The 23,498-nt window shown below is 41.7% G+C and overlaps 1 protein-coding gene across 5 annotated transcripts in view; it reads right to left on the bottom strand.

Annotated features, from left to right (window-relative positions):
* The window catches only part of IFT140 (intraflagellar transport 140), a 298,079-nt gene that overhangs the window by 201,090 nt on the left and 73,491 nt on the right, over positions 1 to 23,498 (bottom strand). For all 5 annotated transcript variants that reach the window (XM_029577418.1, XM_029577414.1, XM_029577415.1 and 2 more), the window contains exons 9-11: positions 22,378 to 22,526; positions 12,751 to 12,954; positions 7,676 to 7,748 (exon numbers count right to left, since the gene is read on the bottom strand). In XM_029577418.1, coding sequence (XP_029433278.1) covers positions 7,676 to 7,748; positions 12,751 to 12,954; positions 22,378 to 22,526 — 426 coding nt within the window. The remainder of the gene's footprint in view (positions 1 to 7,675; positions 7,749 to 12,750; positions 12,955 to 22,377; positions 22,527 to 23,498) is intronic.

Below are 23,498 nucleotides of genomic sequence, written 5' to 3'. Positions count from 1 at the left end.
CTCCTATCCCATGAATTTTATTAGAAACCTTTCATGCCTTCTGAAAACCCAACACTCTACACCTACCACCTCACCTTTATCCACTTTTAACTACTTCAAACAAATGTAGCAGATTTGTTATGCAAGACTTCCCTTGGGTAAATACATGCTGGCTGTGTCCCATTAAACCATATCTATCTATATGCTCTGTGATTTTGTTCTAGAATAGTTTCCATGATTTTTCCCAGTGTAGCTTCCCCGATCACCCATTTATATCTAGGTGTTCATTTTAAAATTCTTGTGTTCATATTTTCCCCCTAACTATTCACCTTCTTATTTGCACATTTTGATCACTATTCATTCTCCCTTCTTTTCCTTTTTCAGCTCTTTACGAGTTCCATGATACTCCTTTCACAGCATTAATTTTTTGTAAAAAAAAGTTTCTACATAATGTTAAACCAATTCTACCATTGCACAGCTTCAAATGATTACTTAAGATGTATTTATAAAACTATGGCCCAACATCCTGAGAGTGTTAAAACGTATCAATGACCTCAACACATTGTGTCATAAATTCTTGTGTGTTTGTGATGGCAGAAAGTAGTGTGTCTAGATTTTTGTAATTAAACTTATATCCTAAGTTACAGCTCCCCTTAAAAATAGCACAGCATGCTTAATAGGTGTTAAAATTATTTACTTATTTTTGAATATTTGAATTATTTTGGTATTTGAATGTGTCAGGGAGAGTAATTTTCAGTGGCCTCCGTTGGGCTCAAGTATGGCAAGTATTTTAATAAATTTGCTTTGAAAATTTGCGGGTATGTGTGGAACCTGGCACGACATACACAAAGTTATGCCTGCTCGAAAGTAGATGTAGCTGTGCCTGAAAGTTTACCTATATACTTTTGAAAAGCAAAAGCAAGTGCATAAATCCTTTCCCCACCACAACTTTGCCCCTCCCCCAAACGCCTACTTAATATGCATGTAAAAGTACACACTAAATCGTGCCCCGCACATACTTTTATATGCATGAATAATTCAAACAGCAATTTTCATACAGAAACTGGGGCTTCTGTGCATAAAATATAAGTAAAAAAATATAATTTATTTAAAAAAATATCAAATACAAATATATCTGACAAAAATAGAAGTACAATGCAGGTAAAGTAAAAAAGATAAGGAAAAAAAGCACAATTTAGACCACGATAACATGAGGAGGGAGGAGAAAATAAGCCTGAGGCATGCTTATACAATAGATGTTTATAAGTATATAAAGAAAAAACAGATACCCCTGAACAGAACTACACTCTGTATAACATTAACACCAATCACTGAGACGTTGAGAGATCACATTATGCCGAGTGTCTAGAAAGCCCCTCAGGTGGGAAAGAACGAAAAATATTTGCTTCTTAGAGGTAGGGAGATAGTATAACTTGGCAATCGGAGGTAAAGCTTCATCTGAACAATTCAGATGGACGAAGAAGTTGAAATTTTGTAAAAATTAAAGTATTCACAAGTTCAAAGCTTTTGAAAATTTTTCCAAATTCTCACTTCAATGTGAGGAAAAAAGATAAATCTTTAAATTTACTAAGTTGTACTTCTTCCACTTGTTTAATAACAGCCCTATTTTCTGCTCACATTGCAACAAACGAGAATCCTGGTTTAACAGTTTAGAATGAATGTCCAAAGAAACAACAACAAAGGATGAAACTGTCTTATCAACAGCAGCCATCGCTTGCCACAAACTATCCAAAGAGAAGCTGGAAGGTTTAGCAAGGTCAGATCTAACCTGAAGATCCAAAATGGTACGACTCTTCAATCTGGGGCCCCTGTGGACATGTCCCCGAGGATGTTAGCTTACTGAGAGCTCAAACTCAAATAGGAGAACCCAAGCTCATCAAAAGAGACCAAATCAAAATCCAGCTCAAAAACAATAGGCATGCCTATGCTTTTCAATGCCTATTCTTAAGAGGTACAGTGCCAAACCAAGTGAGAGCCAGGAACTATCTACCCAAAGGTGGCAAAGAATAGAATTGGAGCTGAAACACTAGAGCCATGAGGTTCTGACACCGAAAAAACATAGCAAGGAACCACTGGCATAAAAACATGAGCACAGGAATCATCGGCACTGAAGTATCAGAGCAGAGAATTTCTGGCACAGAAAAAAATGTTCAGATTTGAAGCCAAAACATTGGCGCCAATGTATGTGCACACCATCTTCATTATCAAGCTCTTCCTCAGAACCTATTAAGGAAGGAGGAAAGTAGGCAAAAAAAAGAAAACCATACAGAAACATCAAGTAGTATGTCTTCTTCTCCTACATTGGAGCCCCAAACAGAATAAAAAAAAAAAATTGAGTGTCCATAATTTCTACCAAGGCAACTTGTACAAGAATATCACACATTCATACAGATATAATGGACAGACTTCATAAAAACATACATAAAACAGGTGCCTCAACAAAAATCCTCAACTCAACCCATAGTAAAGAAGTTGCGGGCGGACCTACAATCAAAACTTCCATCCTCTTATTTTGAGAAAAGAGAGAAGAATACATGAGAAGAGAAGCACAAACTGAAATAGCTTCATATATATAAACTATATCTGATGATTCATGCAGTTCAAATGAATCAAACAGAAACCAGATCCCCAAATACGCCATCAAAATCTTTGCCAGAAAAACCTAGGAGTTTACCACTTGAAGAATCCACATTTTATTTATTTATTTAACAGTTTTTATATACCGATGGTCGATGGGAACATCTCATCGGTTAACAAGAAACAAAAAGTAGCAACAGGCTTTACAGTGAACATAGAACTGATGAAAATAGTAGGGGGGGTGGGAAAAGAAATTAGAGGAGGGGGTGAGGGGGCGAAAACTTGGAGGCGAGGGAATAGTGGAATAGAACAAGTAACTGGAAGTTAAGAATCAAAGTTTTTACAAGGAGGAATTATATACAATATATGTTACCATGAATTATAAAAGGTTAAAATGACATATAAGATTTATTTATTTATTTATTTTTACAGGAGATGTCAGAAGCAATACCATCCTGCTTAGAAGAGGACACAGAAGATATAACGGACTTGAAAGGTGTGCTAAGTTTCATCCAGTCAACAAAACAATACAAAGCGCTACCAATGCATAATGCACTAATGAAGGTCCAAACTAAAATCTGGAAGACACCTTTCTCTGGATCTTTGGTAGCCAAAAACATTGCTGTAAAATATAGAATACAAAGATGCTCAGGACATGAGAACATACAGCTCCCACATTATTCCATTATTGTAGAATCAGTGATGAAGAAAGCCAAAAAGCCAAAAGCTTACTCAAATTCTCCTCCAGGGAAAGACCAAGAGTCACTTATACAGTTGGTAAAAGATGAACGACCTTGCAAGCAAAGATTACTGTACACCAGATCATAATGATATAATATCTTTATAAGTACTTGAAAAAATCTACAGGCATTTTAGAAAGTTACCAAAAGAAGAACATTCTTTCAATGAAATCATGGTAGATGCAAAGGATAGTGCGAAATATATGACATGCTCAATTTATGACTCCTTCATTACAGCTACAAGGGTATCTGCAACAGCCATAGCAACAAAATTACCATGGCTAAGGACAGCAGGCCTCAGAGATAATGATACTTGTTGTATAGGAGGCAATTTATTTGGGATGAAAGACAGTAGAGGATATAAAGAATCAAAAAATACAGCTCTTCAATCTCTCATTTCTTCTCAACAGGAATCCACAACAGAGAAGAAGTTCAAACAAGACCCTTATAAGAGGCAATATTTCTATTCCCAAAGGAGATGATATAACCCCCTACTACTAAGTTACAGACAATGCCCAATCAGCAGAAGCAACACCAGCCACAATTGCAAGGCCGGCAACCACACACAAAAGAACAAAATCATAACAGATCTCCGAGAGAAAGCCAACAACCTTCACAGAGATCTATACCATCCCTTTGACTCCAATCCAACTTACCAACAAAACCCATTTCTGGAGCTGGAAGTAGGGGGAAGACAACAGGTTTTCATAAATCACTGGAGTCAAACAACAAACAAATGGGTTTTGAAAATAGTCAACAAAGGATACTTTCTAAATTTTGAAAGTTTGCCACCAACCCACCAAATTACCAACACTCAAAAGAACTCTCCATACTACAAAAAGAGTTGCAATTACTTCTTCAATCAAAAACAGTTCAACCCGTTCCCAAATTGCAAAGGAGAATGGGATTCTACTCAAAATACTTAATTAAAAAAAAAAAGACAATCTAAAAAGTGAAAAATTCAAGACAAATTCAATAAGAATATTACCACTCCTACAGAAAAAAAAAAAGGGACTGGCTAACATTTTTGGATCTAAAAGATGCCTATGTACACATCCCAAACAACAGCTCTCATCAAAAATATCTAAGATTTGAGAGGGGAAAAGATGGCGGCATGACTGCCATGAACGCGCTGCCTGGTTTTTCTTCTTACCACTTCTTCCTGCTATGGCTCCAAAATGCAAAGGGAAAGTTCGAGCTTTCCCTTTGGGCAGCGTCTGATGACAGAGTTCACGGCGATTGTATCTACATGGGAAGGCAAGATTCCCATTGTTGGGCTAGTAGGAGAACAGTCTGCCCCGGGGAGGAGGTTTTCTTCAGCCCTCCCGACGCTCCTTTGCCGCCAGATCAGTGTCTTCGGGAGCCGGATGTGGTGGAGGCTTCAGGTAGAACTCCTGGGCTGCCTTCCATCTCGGAGGGAGAATCCGGGATCCCAGAGAGTGCTGTTGCAGCTGGATCCTCTCTGCCCAAGATTTCTAATCGACTCCTTGAGTCTCTGACTGAAGCTGGAGCTTTTCTTGGTGAGTCTGGATTAACTTCTAAAATTTCTTCACTGTTTTTGGCCCCCATTAAGCTGGAGGCTCTATGGGACTTGACTGTGTCCATTGGCCAGGCCTGCACTGCATGCTCCTCCAAAGCGGATGATGTTTCCTTGCGTTTGGATTCTCATATTTCTGCATCGGATGCCTTTCAATCTCAGTCCGTATCAAGATTTTTCTCTCTTGAGCATAAGGTTTCTAATGTTGAAACCCTTCAATCATCATTAATACAAGAGAGGAACAGTTTCCAACACAGGATTAAATTCCTGGAAAACAAATCCTTTCAGTTAAACTTAAGATTCACCAATTTTCCTAAGGTTTTTGGAGAGTTTCCCAGAATGACTCTGCAGTGCTATTTTCTTCAAATTTTGAAGATTCCTGAGGAGACTATTCCTGCTCTGAATAAAGTATATTTCATCTCATCTGGAAGTTCTGAATCACAGGCTTCGGACTTGGACTTAACTGCCTTCCTAGACCCATCAAGTCTTGAGGTTGTGGGAAGATTTACCCTTTTAGTTACTTTTTTCTCTGAATCTGATTTGAATTTTATTATGAAGACTTACTTTAAGAATATTACCACCTCTTTTATGGGTTTCGCAGTAAGGATTTTTCCTGATTTTTCTTGTGCCACTCAGACTCGGAGAAAAGCTTGCTTAACTTTACGTAAAGATGTATTAGCAGTCGGTGCTACATTTATGTTAAGGTTTCCTTGTAAATGCTTTGTGAAGTTAGCCAACAAAAGCTTGATTTTTTTTGTTCCAAATCAGGTTCAGGTTTTTGTTAACTCTAGGAAGGCTTTAACTTCTAGTCCTATAGAAACTCCATAGAATGTCTATTGAAGTAATGAAGCAACTTTTTCTCACATAATGTCTTTTCCTATTATTGTTTATATCTTCATTCTATCTCCTATATTTCTGTCCCCTTGTATTTCCTTTGTGGTGGACAAATTTAAATATTGATTTCCTTTGTGTTTATATTATTCTTTTTGCCTTCTTTCTTTTTCCATTTTTCTGTACAAAGTGTATTCTTTGTAATTACTGTTAATAAACTCATAAAGAATTAAAAGAAAAGAAAATATCTAATATTTACCCTACAAGACAAATATTACCAATATAGAGTGCTACCTTTCAGACTCACATTAGCCCCCGGAGTATTCACCAAATGCCTGTCAATGGTAGCAGCTCATCTGAGAAAACAGCATAATTTTTTCCCGCGTTTCTCTTCACCCACCTGTTTTATTCCCTTGTTAATTGTATTTTCTACTCATTTTGTTATATTGTAAACCAATTTTTTTATTTTGTTTTTTATTTCATTTTGTTATATTGTAAACCAATGTGATGTTCACACTAACACAGGTATAAAAAAGGTTTAAAATAAATAAATAAATAATAGTATTTCCATACTTAGATGATTAGCTAATATTGAGTTCATCCTATGAAGACTCAAATCCACTTATATCAACAATGCACTAACTCAGAGGTTAATTTTCAAAGGCTTACATGCTGCAAAACCGGGAGATACGCGCGTGACTTGGATGTGTGCGGGTCACGTGGATTTTAAAAGGCCCGCAGCCACGTGCATATCTCCCAGTATGCGGATAAAAAATGTTTTGTGAAAAGGGGGCTGGGCGTTCCCGATTTTCCCAATGACACCAGCGCGTAACTCTGATGCGCACAAATGCACGCCGGGGTCCCTATCCGCGTATCTTTACTTCAGCTATGGATGGCGTATAAGTAGAAAAATAAAATCTAACCTAGTCAGGAGGGTTTTAATGGTCGGAGCAGGTAGAGGAAAAGAAAGGCAGGCTAGCTAGGGGAGAATGGAAGTCGTATACTTTAACTGGGTAAACTGGGAACAGCCTGGGAAAACGGATATTGGCATCGCCGCGCGCATCTACTAAAATCCCCCTTACATACTCGAGATGGTATTTGCGCATTGATATAAAACAGTGTGAACATGTATGTGCGGGTAGCTGATTTGATAACATGCGCGCATATTATAAAATTGGTGTGTCAATTTCCGTGCGCTTCACTTTGAAAGTTACCGCTTTAGATTCCTAGTCAGTTACAAAAAAAATCAATATTCAGGCCAAGGCGGCATCTGGAATTCATAGGTGTGCATTTGAATATGGTAAAAGCAAAAACATATCTCCCAAAGGAGAGAATGAAAAAGCTAAAGCTTAGCACTGAAGATAAACTTGAAGAAATGGATAACAGCAAAAAGTTCATGAGACTATGACGACATATGGCTTCCATAATGTGCCATTAGCATGATTAAAAATGAGACAAGTGCTAGAGCAAGTGGAACCACCTATGTCAACTGACAAGTTACAAACCCTAGCTAAACAAAGAAATAAAGGATTTAATCACATGGTGTACAATCAAGAGGAACCCACCATCTTGTGTGGCTTTTTGGTTTGCTGTCCAGGGAGAACACCTATCACAAGTAAGCAACTTTGCTTTTTCCATATCCAGCAAAAAATGAAATTAATAAAAAAATCACCTTCCAGTCAATGCATGCAATAGTTAACTGTTTCACAAAGATTTACTTCTGTTCATAATTTTTGCACATTTTCCATTTTATCAAAAGAGGCCTTTTTTTCTATCATAATCACTTTTTTTTCCAGTCTTAATGTCATTTTCTGTCCTTCCTTATCATTCTATTTTCTTTTTCATGCCTCCCCCTTGTTCAAATGACTTTTACCACTGAGACATCTTAATCCTGTGTTATTTGTACAATACTTTGTTACAGGTCCTTTACTAGCCATGATTTGTTCCCTGCTTCCATTGATGCTCCCAGCACTCTATGGAGGAATTTTACCTGCATTTCGTAGACTGGCTCCTGATGGCTCATACACTGTGACTTGTTTCCCATTCCAGACTGCAACAGCTTCCTAAGGGGACACAAGGCAATGTCAGGGATGGAAGAGAAGGCTTTGGAACCTCAAGTCATCTTAAAATAACTAACCTGACCAATATGATGGATATAACATAACAGAGACTTTGTTCCAGAAGCAATCAGATGCATCAGAATGTTAAAAGGAGGATACTGCCTGAAATGAACATATCATTTTCATATTCCAATTCTTATACATCTGATTTAAGCCTGGGTGGAGCAGAAAACATCTACCAATCTCCTCTTTAAAAATAAAAACAGGATTGGGCTAAGCCTTTTTCATACTCTAATTTCACTTTAAGGAAGACAGAATCTATGATTACAAATCCCAGCAAAAAAATGGAACACAGAAAAATAAAAGACAAGAATGACCGTTTGTTTCCTATAAAATTCCAGATGGAATTTTGGCTGCTTCAAAGCAAGAGATAAGAAAGTAAGATACAGCATAAGGACAAGAATCATCCAATGTCTTAGACAAAAACTAAGTGATTTTATATACATAGAACTTTGAGAATGCCCCACTGGTGACCCCTTCAGTCTAATTCCTTAGCTTATGCTTGGAAATGCCAACTCCCAGGGGAGGCAGGCAGGTTTTGGGAGGACTGACATCTTGCTGTCCTTGGAGAACCCCTGTTACAGGTGAGCAACTCTGCTTTCTCAGAGGACAAGCAGGATGGCAGTCCTCACAAATGGGGAATCTCTAGCTACAGACTGCGACGAACGGGAAAAGGGAACAAACCAAAACAGCACCAATAGGAACAAGAACTGTTTTTGGAGATTGTGGAAGATCCAAGATGGTGTCTACATGAGAGGATGCTTCAGAAACTCTCTCCCATCATGACCAGGCTCCTTGCTTTCCTTGTTCTTTTTCTTATGGATCGTTTGCCTTTTAATATGGTAAAATGGAAAGATAGGGTCAGAGGAAGTCCTCCAGCCCCCTCGAGTGTCTACCCAGTAGGTGACGATGGATTGTTTCCTGATTCCTAAGGCAGTGGGGGAAGGTGCTCGAGCTGAACCATGGCCTCAACTTGATATTTCACTGAGCCCAAGAGAGTCAGCGGCTCCTAGTCTCCAGATGGGCAGGATGAACAGCAGTGCTCTTGATGACAAGGGAGGAAACGTGACTCAGAGCAGCTACTGAAGGAGACTCTGCTTTCTCTCTCAGAAGCCTGCTATGGCGAGTCAACAATGGAGAACAGGTAGGAGACCAAGAGCTAGGAAGTTGGGCAGGGGAACATAAGTAAAGGCATTTCCCCCTCTTTTGAGAACTTCCTAGCTCTTAGAAAAGTAGAAATCACTGCCATAGAGTTTCCACAGACGTGGTGAGCTTATTATTTTATTATATATATGTTCTTATTTAAATGATGGCATTTTTACCTATTTATGTAACCAATGGCACTCGTGTTAACAGTATATAGTGATAAAGGCAATATTCACTTTTTAAGTCCTGTTTACACATTTTTTAGCTGGTGATTGCAAATCTTACTGCTTAGGTTTAACATTCTTAAATGATATATACATTTTACATCTTTTATGTTCACTTTCATTCTGATGGTTTTATGCTCACACCGCATATATCCATGTTACCATTTTAAGTGTATCATTTTATATGTTCATTTTAAATGTTTATTATATGTTTTTATGAGTTTTATTCATTTTCATATTATTTATTGTTATTTATTGTATGTTTTTAGCCCCTGATGCAGCCCTATTGAAAGAGGGCGAAACTCGGCTGGAGATGGGCTCATTTGCATTTATTCGTTTTGACACAATAAATTTTCATAATATCGGACATCTGGTTGCTTATTGTGTACTTTTGCTCTCATGGCTTTATTAAGCAACCTTCCTTGCTGCTTTATCAGTTCCCTTTTCAAAGACCATATTGACTCTCTCCCATTAAACTAAGTCTATTTATGTGGATAGTAATTTTGTCTTTAAGGACAGTTACAATCATTTTGCCCACCACCAAAGTTAGGCTCACTGCTCTATAGTTTCCCAGATCACCCCTGGTCCCTTTTTAAAAAGTGGTGTCACCCTCCAGTCTTCTGGTACCATGGCTGTTTTAAATGATAGGTTGCAAATCACCAGAACAGGTCAGCAATTTCATTTTTTAGTTCCTTCAGAACTGGGGTGAATACCATCTGATCCCGGTGATTTATTAATCTTTAATCTGAGTTATTACATCCTCCAGTTTGATAATGATTCCATCCAGTCTCTCAGAGTCATCACCATCAACATCCTTTATTAAAAATCTCTTAAATCACTAATGCCTTAGCTCTAAGCAACTCTTGAAGCGTCTTCGTCCTCTGCTTTTTTTCCATGACTTTCGGACTATTCTACAATCACTTATTTTTTCTGGGCTTGACTACTGTAATTCTCTCTATATAGGTCTTCCAGATAACACACTTCAACCACTTCAATTAGTTCAAAATGCAGCTGCACGTATCCTAACAGGTTCCTCAATTAGAAATCATATTAACCCAATACTTCAGTCCTTACACTGGTTACCTATCAAATACAGAATACAGTTCAAAATTTTAACCACTATACATTCCCTTATTCATAAATCTAACTCTGCTACCTTGTGTTCCCTTCTTCGAATATATAAACCGTCCAGACATTTAAGATCAATGAATAAAAATCTTCTAGACATGCCATCACCTCCACAGGCACGCCTTGACATTACTAGAAAAAGAGACTTTTCGATAGCAGGTCCAACTCTTTGGAATGCTTTACCAGACTCATTAAGATCCATATCTAACTCAAAACAATTCAAAAAATCCTTAAAAACACACTTCTTTCAAATTGCATTCAAAATTACACCCACTAAATAATCAACTAGTTACTCTCCATGCATTAATCATATGGCACCTTATTAGTACAATTATTATTCATTTTTTAATAATTATCGCTTTGTTTTTTAAGTTTATTTATATTTTTTGTAATTTTAATAGAGCTTTATTTTATATTCTGAGTTCCTGATTGAAATATTGTACACCGTTTTGATTAAACTTTGTTTGTAAAAGCGGTATATAAATATTTTTAAATAAAATAAACAATGTATAGAGAAAACATACATAATGAAATAGTTAAAACAAACAAATATAAACAACCCAGAGGTCAGCGTGGCAAACCTGGAGGAGCTGAGGCAGACAGAGAGGTAAACAAAGGAGAGCTTCAGGGACATGGTAGAGCAGTAACAGCTCGTCAAGCAGCCCTTGTGCTGCTTTGGAACAGCAAGGTCACCTGGCAGGAGACCATCATCTTGGTATGGCAAGAACTGATTCTGTACCTAGGACCTGCCCTCTACTTGATGCCTTGTCCTTGCGCTCAGAGGACATGTCTTCAGGGCTATGTGCCCAGGAGGGAAGGGTTAGGCCGGCCATTATAGTGGGTGATTCAATCATTAGAAATGTAAATAGCTGGGTAGCCAGTGGGCGTAAGGATCACTTGGTAACTTGACTGCATGATGCAAAGGTAGTGTCCTCATGCACCACCTAGATAAGATTTTAGAAAGTACTGGGGAGGAGCCAACTGTTGTGGTACATGTGGGCACCAATGACACAGGAAAATGCAGAAGGGAGGTTCTGGAGGCTAAATTTAGGCTCTTAGGTAGAAAACTGAAATCCAGAACCTCCAGGATTGCATTCTCAGAAATACTCTCCATTCCACATACAGGACCCCAGAGGTAAGCTGAGTTCCAGAGTCTCAATGCAGGGATAAGATGATGGTGCAGGGAAGGTGGTTTTTAGAATGGTTAGGAACTGAGGAACACTGGGGAAGGGGGAGTCTATTCCGGTGGGATACAGCAGCTTTTAAACTAGATGGAGGGAAGCCAGTTCAGAATGACAAAGGTTGCAATAAATGCTAAAATAGCCCACGTGTCTTTAAATAAAATGCAGAGTAGAAAGATTCCAAATTACCCCTGTCAACTGTTAATAATAATACAAGGTTGATAATACAAACAAAATACATACTTTGAAATGTCTGTATACAAATGCTGGAAATGAAAAAATAATATGGGAGAGTTAGAATGCATAATACTGAATGAAGTAGTAGATATAATTGGCATCTCAGAGACCTGGCGGAAGGAGATTAACTGTGATACCAGTATACAAATTATATCAGAATGTAGGATAGAGTCATGCTGGAAATGTAGGTGCTTCACGACACTAGAAGCAGCGGGCCTAGATCGCAGTAGGTCACGACCACGATCTGGGTAAAGAAAAAGACTATTTAAGATACTGGGCGAGTAGGAGGGTATAGATTTGGATGGGGGGAAGGTAGTGGGCCCTGGAGCTTTGAACTCTTGTGAAATCTTGATGGGATCTGGTAGCAGGGGGAGGGGCAGGACCAGGACCAGGCCTGGGGCCTATATTTTAAAATCTGTCAGAGGGGAACTGCAGGATCAGTCCAGCAGGGCCAAGAATTTGGATCTCTGGTGAGAGGGAGACAGGGGGACCTGTTAAGCCAGTAGGCTCACCTTTGTTTTTAAATCTTGTAAATTGCCTTGAGCCTCGGCACATAAATTACTAATAAAGATAAACTCATAAAAAGATATTCGCCATTTACCCGGCTATACTTTTTTGATTATAGCTGCTGAAGTTAGCTGATTAACTATAGCCGGATAACTTTATAACTGGTGATATTCAAAATCTGGCTGGTCAGTTTTAAAGTTAACTTTAATCAGGGCTATTCAGCTGAAAATCCAGGACAAGTTATTTGGCTAAATTTAGCTGGCTAACTTATCTGCTAACCATTTTACTGCATATTGGGCCCTTTAATTTATAGGTTGTGCATGTTAAAAACCTTTTTAATTTTTAGCGCAAAGGCCTCTCTATAGTTTTACAACATTTACAGCCTCATAACTTTGTGAACCGCAGTTAATTTACACTGTGATTTGAGTGCTACGTCATAACTCGTTGGTGTATTCAGATTGGAAACCCTACCCTAACAGAAATGGGGGAACTCTTAGAGGTGGAGAATGCCAAGACACCTACCTTTGTGACAAAGACCCCCTTGACATACATGTCAGTGCGGAGATTGTGCTGGGCCCCAGTGCTGAAGAAAGTCAGATTTAGTTGGCTTGGCGCCACTTGTGCTGCTGCCACCTGCTGGTGGAAGTGAGATGACATCATCTGTTCACTAAGGATCATTACAGAGTGCCTATTGTTTACAGCCAGAAGGTTCTTCCCAGAGCCCCACTGCAAAACAGGGAAAAGAAAAAAAAAACAGATTTCCTTTAACTAAGGAATCATGCCACATCAAGTCTTAGAAGGTTTATTTACTTTCTTACTATATGATATGAGCTCAGGAAAATGCATCTTTAGAGCTTCACAACCCATATTCACTAAACAATGACTTTAGAATAAATGTTCCATTATTGCTTCTAAAAACAAAATTATACATGTGTTTTTACACCCACATTAAACAAGCCTAATTCAAGCGCAAAGTACCCAAATATATTGTGCTTGAATATCAGGTTGTTAATGCGCTAAAAGCACCCTTATACACGGGCCACAGGCGCAATGATCCTGTAAGCATGCCTACAGCGCAAGTACATTTTTTGATCATTAAAAGGGTAATTTTCAAAGGGACTTCTAGGGGTTACATGCAGAAATGGTCTTTTACAAAATTTCCCACCCGATATGCAAATTAACTTATGTATGTATGTATGTCATGTTGTGCATAAGTCTACCCGGACTAAGCGGATGCATTTGGACTTGTGTACATACTTTTGAATTTTTAAAACTATGCACATAAATTTTCAGGGAAAATTTGTGCACACATTTTAGCAAGTGTAACTTGTGTGGATATATTTGGTGGGATAATTTTCAAAGTGGACTTATGTGCATATGTCTGCTGTGAAAACTGATGTAACTTACATGTATTTTATTTATTTATTTATTTATTTTATTTATTTAACAGCTTTTAATATACCGGTGTTCGTGCAAGCACATCACGCCGGTTTACAATAAACTTGAGAAAGGAGGAAATTACAAAAAACAGGGAGTGGGGGAGTGGAGCAGGAGCGAAAAGAGGGGGGGGGAAGAGGGGGGAGAGAGGTAAAGGAGGAAAGACAGCAGCTGAGAAAGGTACAAGGAACATATCAGTATTTACAGGATAGGTTGCTTAATGAGGTTAGAACAAGGTTGATTTTTTACAGCGGTTAATGAGGAATAAATAGATTATATAATGATAAATATTAAAGCTTAATTACAGCAGTTATGGTGGATTATATAGATAACTTATTAAACAATTAAACACATATATATAAAGTATTAGCTTATTTACAGCAGTTACAGCAGGTAATAACGGAGTCTTGATTTCGACATATAGGTTGTAAGTTTTAACTGGGTTACAGTGGAGCACGGTGGGAGGGTGGCGGGGTAAGGGGAGGGAGGGTAAGGGGAGGGAGGGTGGGGGTATGGGTGGGTTGACGGGTGAGGCTCGGGTGGATTCAGGGTGGTGAGGCAGGGGAGAGACAGGGGGGAGCGATTGGGGGGGTTTCAGGGGGGTAGACTATAGGGGGCCGGGGCAGATTTAGGGGGGTGGACTACGAGGGGCTGGAGCAGTGGTAAGCCTGTCGGAAGAGCCAGGTCTTAATGCCTTTTTTGAAGATGGTTAGGGAGGGTTCAAGACGGAGGTATGTGGGGAGGGAATTCCAGAGGGCGGGGCCTGCGATGGTAAAGGCTCTTTCTCTGGTGGTGGATAGGCGGGCAGTTTTGAGGGGGGGAGTGTGGAGGGTGCCTGTGGAGGTGGATCTAGTCTGGCGGGTGGAGAGGTGGAAGTGGGGCATTTCTTTAAGCCAGGGGGAGTTGTTATTGTAGAGGGTGTTGTGAAGAATAGTAAGGGTTTTGTATTGGGAGCGGAACTGGATGGGCAGCCAATGTAGGTCTACTAAGATGGGTGTGATATGCTCTCTTTTACGTGTGTTAGTAAGGATACGAGCCATGGCGTTTTGAAGAGTTTGTAGGGGTTTGATGGTGGAGAAGGGGAGGCCTAGTAGGAGGGCGTTGCAGTAGTCCACTTTGGAGAAAATAGTGGACTGTAGGACTAATCTGAAGTCTTGAGTATGGAGTAAGGGCTTGAGTTTTTTGAGGATCTGGAGTTTGTAGAAACCTGCTTTGAGGAGGGACTTGATGTGTGGTTTGAAATTCAGGTGTTGGTCAAGGGTGACTCCCAGGTCTCTTACGGAGGGGGGTAGTGTGGGGGAGATGTAGGGGGGCGGTGGTGTGGTGGAGGTATCTTGTTCAGGTTGCTTGGATATAAAGAGTAGTTCGGTTTTGGTTGCATTGAGAGCAAGGTGTAGGTCGGTTAGTAGGGCGTTGATGGAGCCTAGGCAAGATTCCCAGAAAAGGATGGTTTCATTGAGGGTTTTTTGAATGGGTATGAGAATTTGTACGTCATCGGCGTATAGGAAGAAGTCCAGGCCTAGGTTTGAGAGTAAGTTGCAGAGGGGGAGGAGGTATATATTGAAGAGGGTGGAGGAAAGGGATGATCCTTGGGGAACGCCTTGTCTGAGGGGAATGTGGCATGATTCAAAGTTATCAAGTTTTATGAGGTATTCTCTGTTAGTAAGGTAAGAGGTGAGCCAGTCTAGCGCTGTGTCGGTGACTCCTATCTCTGTCAAGCGTGTGATAAGGATCTGATGATTGACAGTGTCGAAGGCTGCCGAGATATCTAGAAGGGCCAGTAGGTAAGATTTTCCTTGGTCTAGTCCGATGAGCATGGTGTCAGTGATGGCTAAGAGGAGATTCTCGGTACTTCGGCCTTTCCGAAAACCAAATTGTGAGGGGTGCAGGAGGTTGTGGTCCTCGAGGTAGTCGGTGAGCTGGGTGTTGACTACTTTCTCGAGGACTTTCGCGAGGAAGGGTAGATTGGATATGGGCCGATAGCTTGCTGGGTCAGAGGGGTCAAGGGAGGGTTTTTTTTAGGAGGGGTTTCACAACGGCGAGTTTGAGGGGGTCTGGGACTTTGCCGAAGGTAAGGGAGCAGTTAATGAAGTTAGCTAGGGGTTTGGCGATGGTGGTGGGTATGGAGAGGAGGGTTTTGGATGGGATTGCGTCTAGGAGGTGTGTGGCCGGTTTCATTTTTTTGAGGATGGTCTCAATTTCTAGCGTGGAGGTGGGGTCGAAGGCTTTGATGCAGGAGCTATCATTTTTAGGGGGGGGGGATGTGGTCATGGGGTTATGGGGGAAACGTTGGAGGATGTTCGAGATTTTGTGCTGGAAATAATTCGCAAGATCCTCGCATTTTTTCTTGGAGTTTTCTTCAGACGTGGCAGGGTGGGGGGTCTTGGTGAGGTTATTGACGTAGGAAAAGAGGGCATTGGCATTGAATTGTAGGTCGTGAATTTTTTTGGCGTGAAAGTCCCTTTTGGCGATGATGGTGGCTTGTCGGTAGTTGTGCAGTGAGAGTTTATACACTGCTTTGTGTTGGGTGGAGGGATGGCGGCGCCACAGGCGTTCTTTTGATCTGAGGTCTTGTTTCAGACTTTGGAGTTCGTTGGAGTACCAGGGTTTTTTTTTGTTCTGAGGGACGGGGATTTCTTTGTGTAGCATGGGGCAGAGTTTATTGGCTATGGATTTGGTTATATGATTCCAGGAGTGAAGGGCTGCATCTGGATTTGAGAGGTCCAGGTTTTCTACAGCTTTGTCGAAAGCTGTGGCTATGTTTTCAGAAGAGCAGGGTTTATGGAAGGAAACAATTTTCCTTTGGGTTGGTGATATCTTGGTGGGGGGAGTGAGGTTGATTTGGGCATTGATGATGAAGTGGTCGGACCAGGGTATGGGGGTTGTTGCGGGGGGGCAGGGTGTAGATAGATGGGAGTTGATAAATAGGAGATCGAGGGTGTGCCCTGCCTTGTGAGTGGGGGAAGTGATGAGCTGTTTGAAACCTAGGGCTTCGAAGGTGGTTAGGAGTGTTTCGCAGGAGGGGGTGCGGGGAGTGGAGTCCACATGGAGATTAAAATCTCCGAGGATCACGGCGGGAGAGTCTGTTTTGAGGTTGTCTACAATGAATTCGATGAGGGGGGAGGGGTCGTGTTCAATGAGGTTGGGTGGGGCATAAATGAGGCAGATCTGGAGGGTGGGTGATTTGAAGAGTCCGATTTCTAGTTTGGGCGGGGGGCAGATGGGTTGGAGTTTGAGGTTGAGGTGCTTTTTTGCGGCTAGGAGTAGCCCACCCCCTCTCTTTTTAGGTCTTGGGATGGAGAAAGTGTCGTATAGTGTTCCGGGGAGCTGATTGAGATAGACATGGTCTGTTTCTTTGAGCCATGATTCAGTGACGGCAAAAAGGTCAGGGTTATCATCCGTGAGGAGGTCATGGATGATGGGGGCTTTTTTTAGGATGGATTGTGCATTGATGAGGGTTAAGGTGAGGGTGATTAGGCCAAGGAATTCGGTGAGGGGAGAGGTCAAGATGGGTATTAGCGAGCTGCGAGGGTTGGCAATGTGGAGAGGGGGGGCGCGGGGTTTGCGCAAGTGAGGGAGATATAGGATGGGTACAGATTGTATGCACATGTCTGGTGTGGTGAGGCAGGGAGGGTGGGGTAGACCTTTTGAGGGCGGAGTCTCTGGATTCTCTGGGGTGTGGGGAAATTAGGCTGGTCTGCGCTAAGAAGGGAGCACGTGGACATCAAGGAGTGGACGAGCATACAGAGGCATACAGAGGCAGGCACAAAAGACAGTATAGGTTCTAGCAATGCAGTAGCAATATAGGTAACAACAAAAAATATTGAGTCAAGTATCGTTCTTGTAAGGTCATGCACTCTTGGTTGGCAAGGGGGCACAGGGGCGGTTTGGGTTAATTGTAGGATGAGATTTGGATTAAGAGTTGTAAAGGCGAGGACTGAGGAACATAAAATTGCATGTATCGTTGTGAGTCCTGTGGTGGCGGTCCGTTGCGAGAGTGCGTTGCTGCAGGGGTGTTAGGTGAGGTTTTACTCACTTTTAGATTATTTGACGTCTGGGTGTTACTGGACGTCTGCGTGTGGTTTGGAGACCAGTTGTTGGCTTCTAGTTGGTTTCTTGTAGGATGGCGGATGAGAGGTCTGCTCTGCGGGACTGCACTAAGGGGCGCACAAAGGGGCAGGCCCCTTTGTCGCGCTCCTTCGGCGCGCGACGCCCGGCGCGCGGCGCCTGGGGAATGGGCCGGGATTTAAATCCCCTCCCGGTCGCGTCTCGGTGACGTCATCGGCTGCGCGCCTGGAAGGGGGTCGGCGCTGAGATCGGGCGCCTGGATGGCGGTGAGTATTTTTAATTTTGGCCTCGTGGCCGGCGGTGGGCTGTCGGTGGTAGGGCGAGCTTTACAGGCCTTACCCCGATAGGTCCCGGCGCCGGCTGCGCGGCCCTGGCTCCCAGCTCCTACGTCGGGCGTCGGGTCCTCGTGGTCCGCTGGAGGGCCGAGGGAGAAGAGAGCGCCCGAAGATCGCGCCGGGATTTAAATCCCCTCCCGGTCGCGTCTCGGTGACGTCATCGGCTGCGCGCCTGGAAGGGGGTCGGCGCTGAGATCGGGCGCCTGGATGGCGGTGAGTATTTTTAATTTTGGCCTCGTGGCCGGCGGTGGGCTGTCGGTGGTAGGGCGAGCTTTACAGGCCTTACCCCGATAGGTCCCGGCGCCGGCTGCGCGGCCCTGGCTCCCAGCTCCTACGTCGGGCGTCGGGTCCTCGTGGTCCGCTGGAGGGCCGAGGGAGAAGAGAGCGCCCGAAGATCGCGCCGGGATTTAAATCCCCTCCCGGTCGCGTCTCGGTGACGTCATCGGCTGCGCGCCTGGAAGGGGGTCGGCGCTGAGATCGGGCGCCTGGATGGCGGTGAGTATTTTTAATTTTGGCCTCGTGGCCGGCGGTGGGCTGTCGGTGGTAGGGCGAGCTTTACAGGCCAATTTTGTTGAATTTCTCATGGAGGCTGTTTGAAAATTACCGCCTAATTTCAAACACCCCACCAAAGCTCTCCCCTCTGTCTCTTTTCTATGTGGCCAAAAGTACAGGCATATCGTCAGGTGGCTAAAATTCCACTTACCAGATATAGCTGATTTATTAAGGTTAGCTCCTTTGAAAATGTACCTCTTTATGCAGAAGGAGAAATTTATTATTACCTGATAATTTCCTTTCCTTGAGTCCAACCAGACCAGTCCAGATGTTTAGGTTATGATCACCATCTAGCAGATGGAGACCAAGACAACAGGTTTTCTAACATCACCCTTATAGACTCCTGTGCTAACCTCAGCCCGCCACTTAACTTATGTAACAAGCTACGAATAACTCTCGCTCCCCAGCCAGGAGGCTTCCAAGACAGAAAAAAACAAGAGAAACAGGTTGAGAAAACAACCAATTTTCAAAACTAATAGACTAAGAACTTACCACTTCTCACTGGAAACAGAACATAAACACTCTTTCTTCAAATATACGCAGCTGAAAGGAATGTTTGGCAGAATAGGGAGGTTCCGTTTTGGATCCAAAACCCATCTGATTAAATATTCCCTCTGAAAACTACGATAAATATATTCAAATTTTACTGAGCCTAATTTTCATAGCAGTGAGATATGAAGTGACAATACTTTTGGAGACAACCTGATATCCCTCCTATTTTAATTGGTGGTACAGCATTTGCACCGAGTATGCAGGATGAATAAACTAACTAAAATCAGGAGATGATGGGAGAATAAGTATGAGTTAATTTGGGGAGCTTTCAAATTATGGCTATCCAAATCTGACAATGTTTAGTTTACATGATATAAATGAGAATTATGCACCCAATGTTGCATTGATTGAAACAGCTGAAGTTGTTCCAGCTACGAAGATTTAGATGTGTGTTCGCTCTCTCTTTCTGACCATTTGAAGAGTAGGCTGAACATGTCTGTGGCACTTGATCTGACTCTACTTGTATAGTGACTGTTACATTGGTCTCCATAGCTCCTCCTTTCTGCCTACTCCTTACATGGAGGTAGTATCGTATCTACTGAGATACAGGAGTTATATATTCCTATAACCCTTTGTTATTTTGTGGATAAAGCTGTCGGGGTTAAGGGTTGGAGGGGGATGGGGTTAAGGTATGTGATACTTCAGTTTTGTAATATGAAATGTGAGTTGGGATCCTAATACCTTCTGAAAATAGAAAATGTAATATGAATGGTTTGATATTGCATTGCGGCAGGGTTCTAGTTATATTATGCTATTTTAAACATATTTTACATTTATCTATTTACTTTTGATTAAATAAAATGTGATTCTTAAAAAAAAAAAAAAAAAAAAAGAATAGGGAGGTTCCTGGACTGGTTTAGCTGGACTCAAGAAAAAGAAATTATTAGATAAGAATACGTTTCTCCTTCCTCTCTATCCAACCCCCCAAGTCCGGATGTATGAAATGTACCCAAGTGATCAGAAAATTGCTAAACCCACTCTCAAAACCACACCATAGGATTCCTAATCTCCAATAAGGAACACACTTGAACCTGTAATTTCTGGATCTTTTGCACTGGCAACTGTAAGCTTCCTACCTTCATGCTGAAATAAGCTCCCAGATATTCCAGGGACTAAAAAGGGCAGTAGTATGCTCTTGGTGAAATTTACTACCCAACCCAGTTCCTGCAACAACTGGACCACTCTGGCCTTAGCTGTCACACTCTCCTAGATAGATTTAGCTTGGATCAATCAATCGTCCAGATAAAGATGAACCAAAACTCCTTCTCTGCTCAGCCACTGCTACCACAACCATCACTTTGGAAAAGGCCCTTGGGGCTGTGGCTAATCCAAAATGGAAGAATCTGAACTAAAAGTGACTCCCAGCACTGCAAAGCAAAGATACTTCTGATAGCTTTCCTTTATGGGAATGTGCAGATATGCCTCTGTTAGATCCAAGGACATTAAGAATTCCCCTGTTTCACTGCCACTATGACTGATTTCAAGGTCGCCATCCTGAAATGATACACTTTCAGGGCCGTGTTGACCTGCTTCAGATCTAGAATCGGACAAAAGGTTCCCTCCTATTTGAGAGCCACAAAAGTAAATATAATACCAACCCTGGCCCCACTGCCCAACTGGAAACAGAAGAAAGTGACTGAGCATTGTCTGCATTGCTTCTTTTCAGAGTGGAATGACAAGGAGAAACCATAAAAGCATCTGAAATTGTACAGGAAAACTCCAAGGTATAACCTTCCTGAGTGACCTCCAAGACCCATTGGTCTGAAGTAATGTAGGTTCATCTCAGATAAAACTCTGATAGCCAATCGCCAATCCATTGATCTGGAGCGTGGTCCCCAAAACCTTCACTGAAAGCTCCAGGAGGTCACTGTCTAACCAAAGCCTCTATCCTTACCTCCTCTCTTGGCATTCCAAAAGGAATGGAATCTACTAATGATTCTAGATCTCTGACCTCCTGAAGATCTCCTCTTAGAGTCTCAAAACTGATTGCAGACCTTTACTGGGCACAATGAAATTCAGCCTATCCTCTGGGTGCTGGGGCACCTTAGACTCCCTCCAAAAATTTGCCATCCTCTTAAGATCTTCACCAAACAGCAAATTCTCTTAATAGGATGCTTGGTTAATCAAGTCTTAGAAATCGAATCTGCTAACCAATTTCAGTGTCAAAGCAATCTTCTTGTTGCGATAATAAAGGCCATACTCCTTGCAACGTTTGCATCAAGTCAAAGGAAGCATCCACCAAGAAGGCTGCCCTGGCTCCATCTGAGAAGCCTCGTCCAGAACTGATCCATTAACATCTAAAGGACTTTCTTCTAACCACTGAAACAAATATAATCCTGTTCTCACTTCAAGCAACTACTGCACCACTTAAAGTTCTATGCTAGCAGCCTCAAAGACCCGTTTGATCACCGATTCTATTTTCCTGTCTTGCACATCTTTGAAGGTAGCACCACACTCTACTAGAATCGCAGTCTACTTTATTTCAACACAAGCCAGTGCATCCACCTTAGGAACACTTAACTTCTCTCTTTCCTTAAAACAAGCAGGTAAGAGTTTCATTAGAGCTTCAGGAGAATCTGATTCTAAGGCAATCAGGTCCTTTTTTTGAAGAATGGAGGATGCCACGTGGAACCAGAAAGCAGAAGAAACCAGGAAGGGGGGAAGAGGAAGGATCATTACAGATTAGGCCTGATGTCCAAAATTCAGAATACTGGCAGGCCCCAACTGAGGGAGGGAGTACAAGACTTTCAGCTCAGGAACTGTCCAATCCAATAAAACTTTTTAGACTTCTGTACCCGGCCTAATCAGGCTCAGCTCACAGCATGGGATGCTTGCCTTCCATCTACTGGAGACAAGACTACTGACAGGCTGAGGTCAGCATGGGAGCCTATAAAGGATGATGTCAGCAAACCTGTTAGTCTATGTTTCCATCCATGAATGGTGAGCATAACCAATGCATCTGGACTGGTTTGGCTGGATGAAGTGGAAAAAGTGATTTTGTGGCTACAGAGCAGACAGACACATATGTCCCAGAAGTCGCATCTTACATGTCTTCTAGTGATATTACTAGAAGATGCCTTTGGATTTCAGTTTTTTAAAATATAAAAATCTCTTTAAAAGACTCAAAATTAAATACATATGAAAAAAAGTGTACAGTTCATACTATCCATAAAGGGAAATCTAAATTGCATGTCCTCACTCTCACCTTTATCTGAGTGATGTTCCCTTCCAGCTCAGTAGGTGCCTGAATCTTCCATTTATTTTTCCCTTCATTTTTCCATGAATTCTGAGTTGATGCTGGTGCCTTCTTCCACATTGCTATTCTCCCTTTGTTGGTACCACCTGCCAGAATTCCTGCATTTAAAAGCAAAGTGCTCTAGAGAGTGAGGACACAAGAAAAGCATTATGGTCAATGAAAGTGAAAGTCATGGCACTTGCTTCTCTCTAGCTCAAGAGAGAAAGTGAGCTGGTCAAGGGGATATGATAAGTCTATCTGGGTTGTGGAGGTTGTGATGCTTGCTTTTCTAGGAGTCAGGAACACAGATGAGTTAGCCTAGGGTTGCAGCAGAGTATATGTGTAGGTTTGGAATAGATATCTACACTGATTCCTCAGATTACTGTTTTTCAATCTTTCAGGCGCAAAATACATCCAAATGAATACAAATTTTGTACAACACAGCTCCTTCCAATAATTAACAAACATTCTAAAAACCTTACTTGTAATGAGAACCCCAAGCCTGTTTATATGCTTAAAGTTAATTGATATGGGGTAGAAATATTGATAAGGCCACCTTCAGCTCTTGCTCCACCAATCTCAACTGCCATCTTCATTCACTGTAAGTGTGGAGTAGCCGCCTAGTGGTTAGAGCAGTGAGCTATGAACCAGGAGACCAAGGTTCAAGTCCTGCTGATGCTCCTTGTGACCTTGGGCAAGTCACTTTACCCTCCATTGCCTCAGGTACAAACTTACATTGTAAGCCCTCTGGGGATAGGAAAATACCTACAGTACCTGAATGCAGTGCTGTGAAAAAGTGGAATATAAATAAATATCAGTCTTGGAAAAAAAACAAAACAAAAAAAAACAAAACTTACCATGCACAAATATATTGTTAAAATGCCAATAATATGGAGACAGCATGGTCTGAGATTGATGGATTTTTTTTCCTACCAACATCAAGCAGAACATGTCCAACAACATTTCACCAAAGAGAAATTATTACTTACCTGATAATTTCCTTTTCTTTAGTACAGACAGGTGAATTCAAAACCAGTAGGTTATGCACCTATACCAGCAGATGGAGACGGAGCAAAGCTGACATCACGGTA

Source organism: Rhinatrema bivittatum, chromosome 14 (assembly GCF_901001135.1).
Source record: "Rhinatrema bivittatum chromosome 14, aRhiBiv1.1, whole genome shotgun sequence".
In the NCBI taxonomy this organism is placed as follows: domain Eukaryota; kingdom Metazoa; phylum Chordata; class Amphibia; order Gymnophiona; family Rhinatrematidae; genus Rhinatrema; species Rhinatrema bivittatum.
This window is presented reverse-complemented; position numbering and strand designations above follow the sequence as displayed.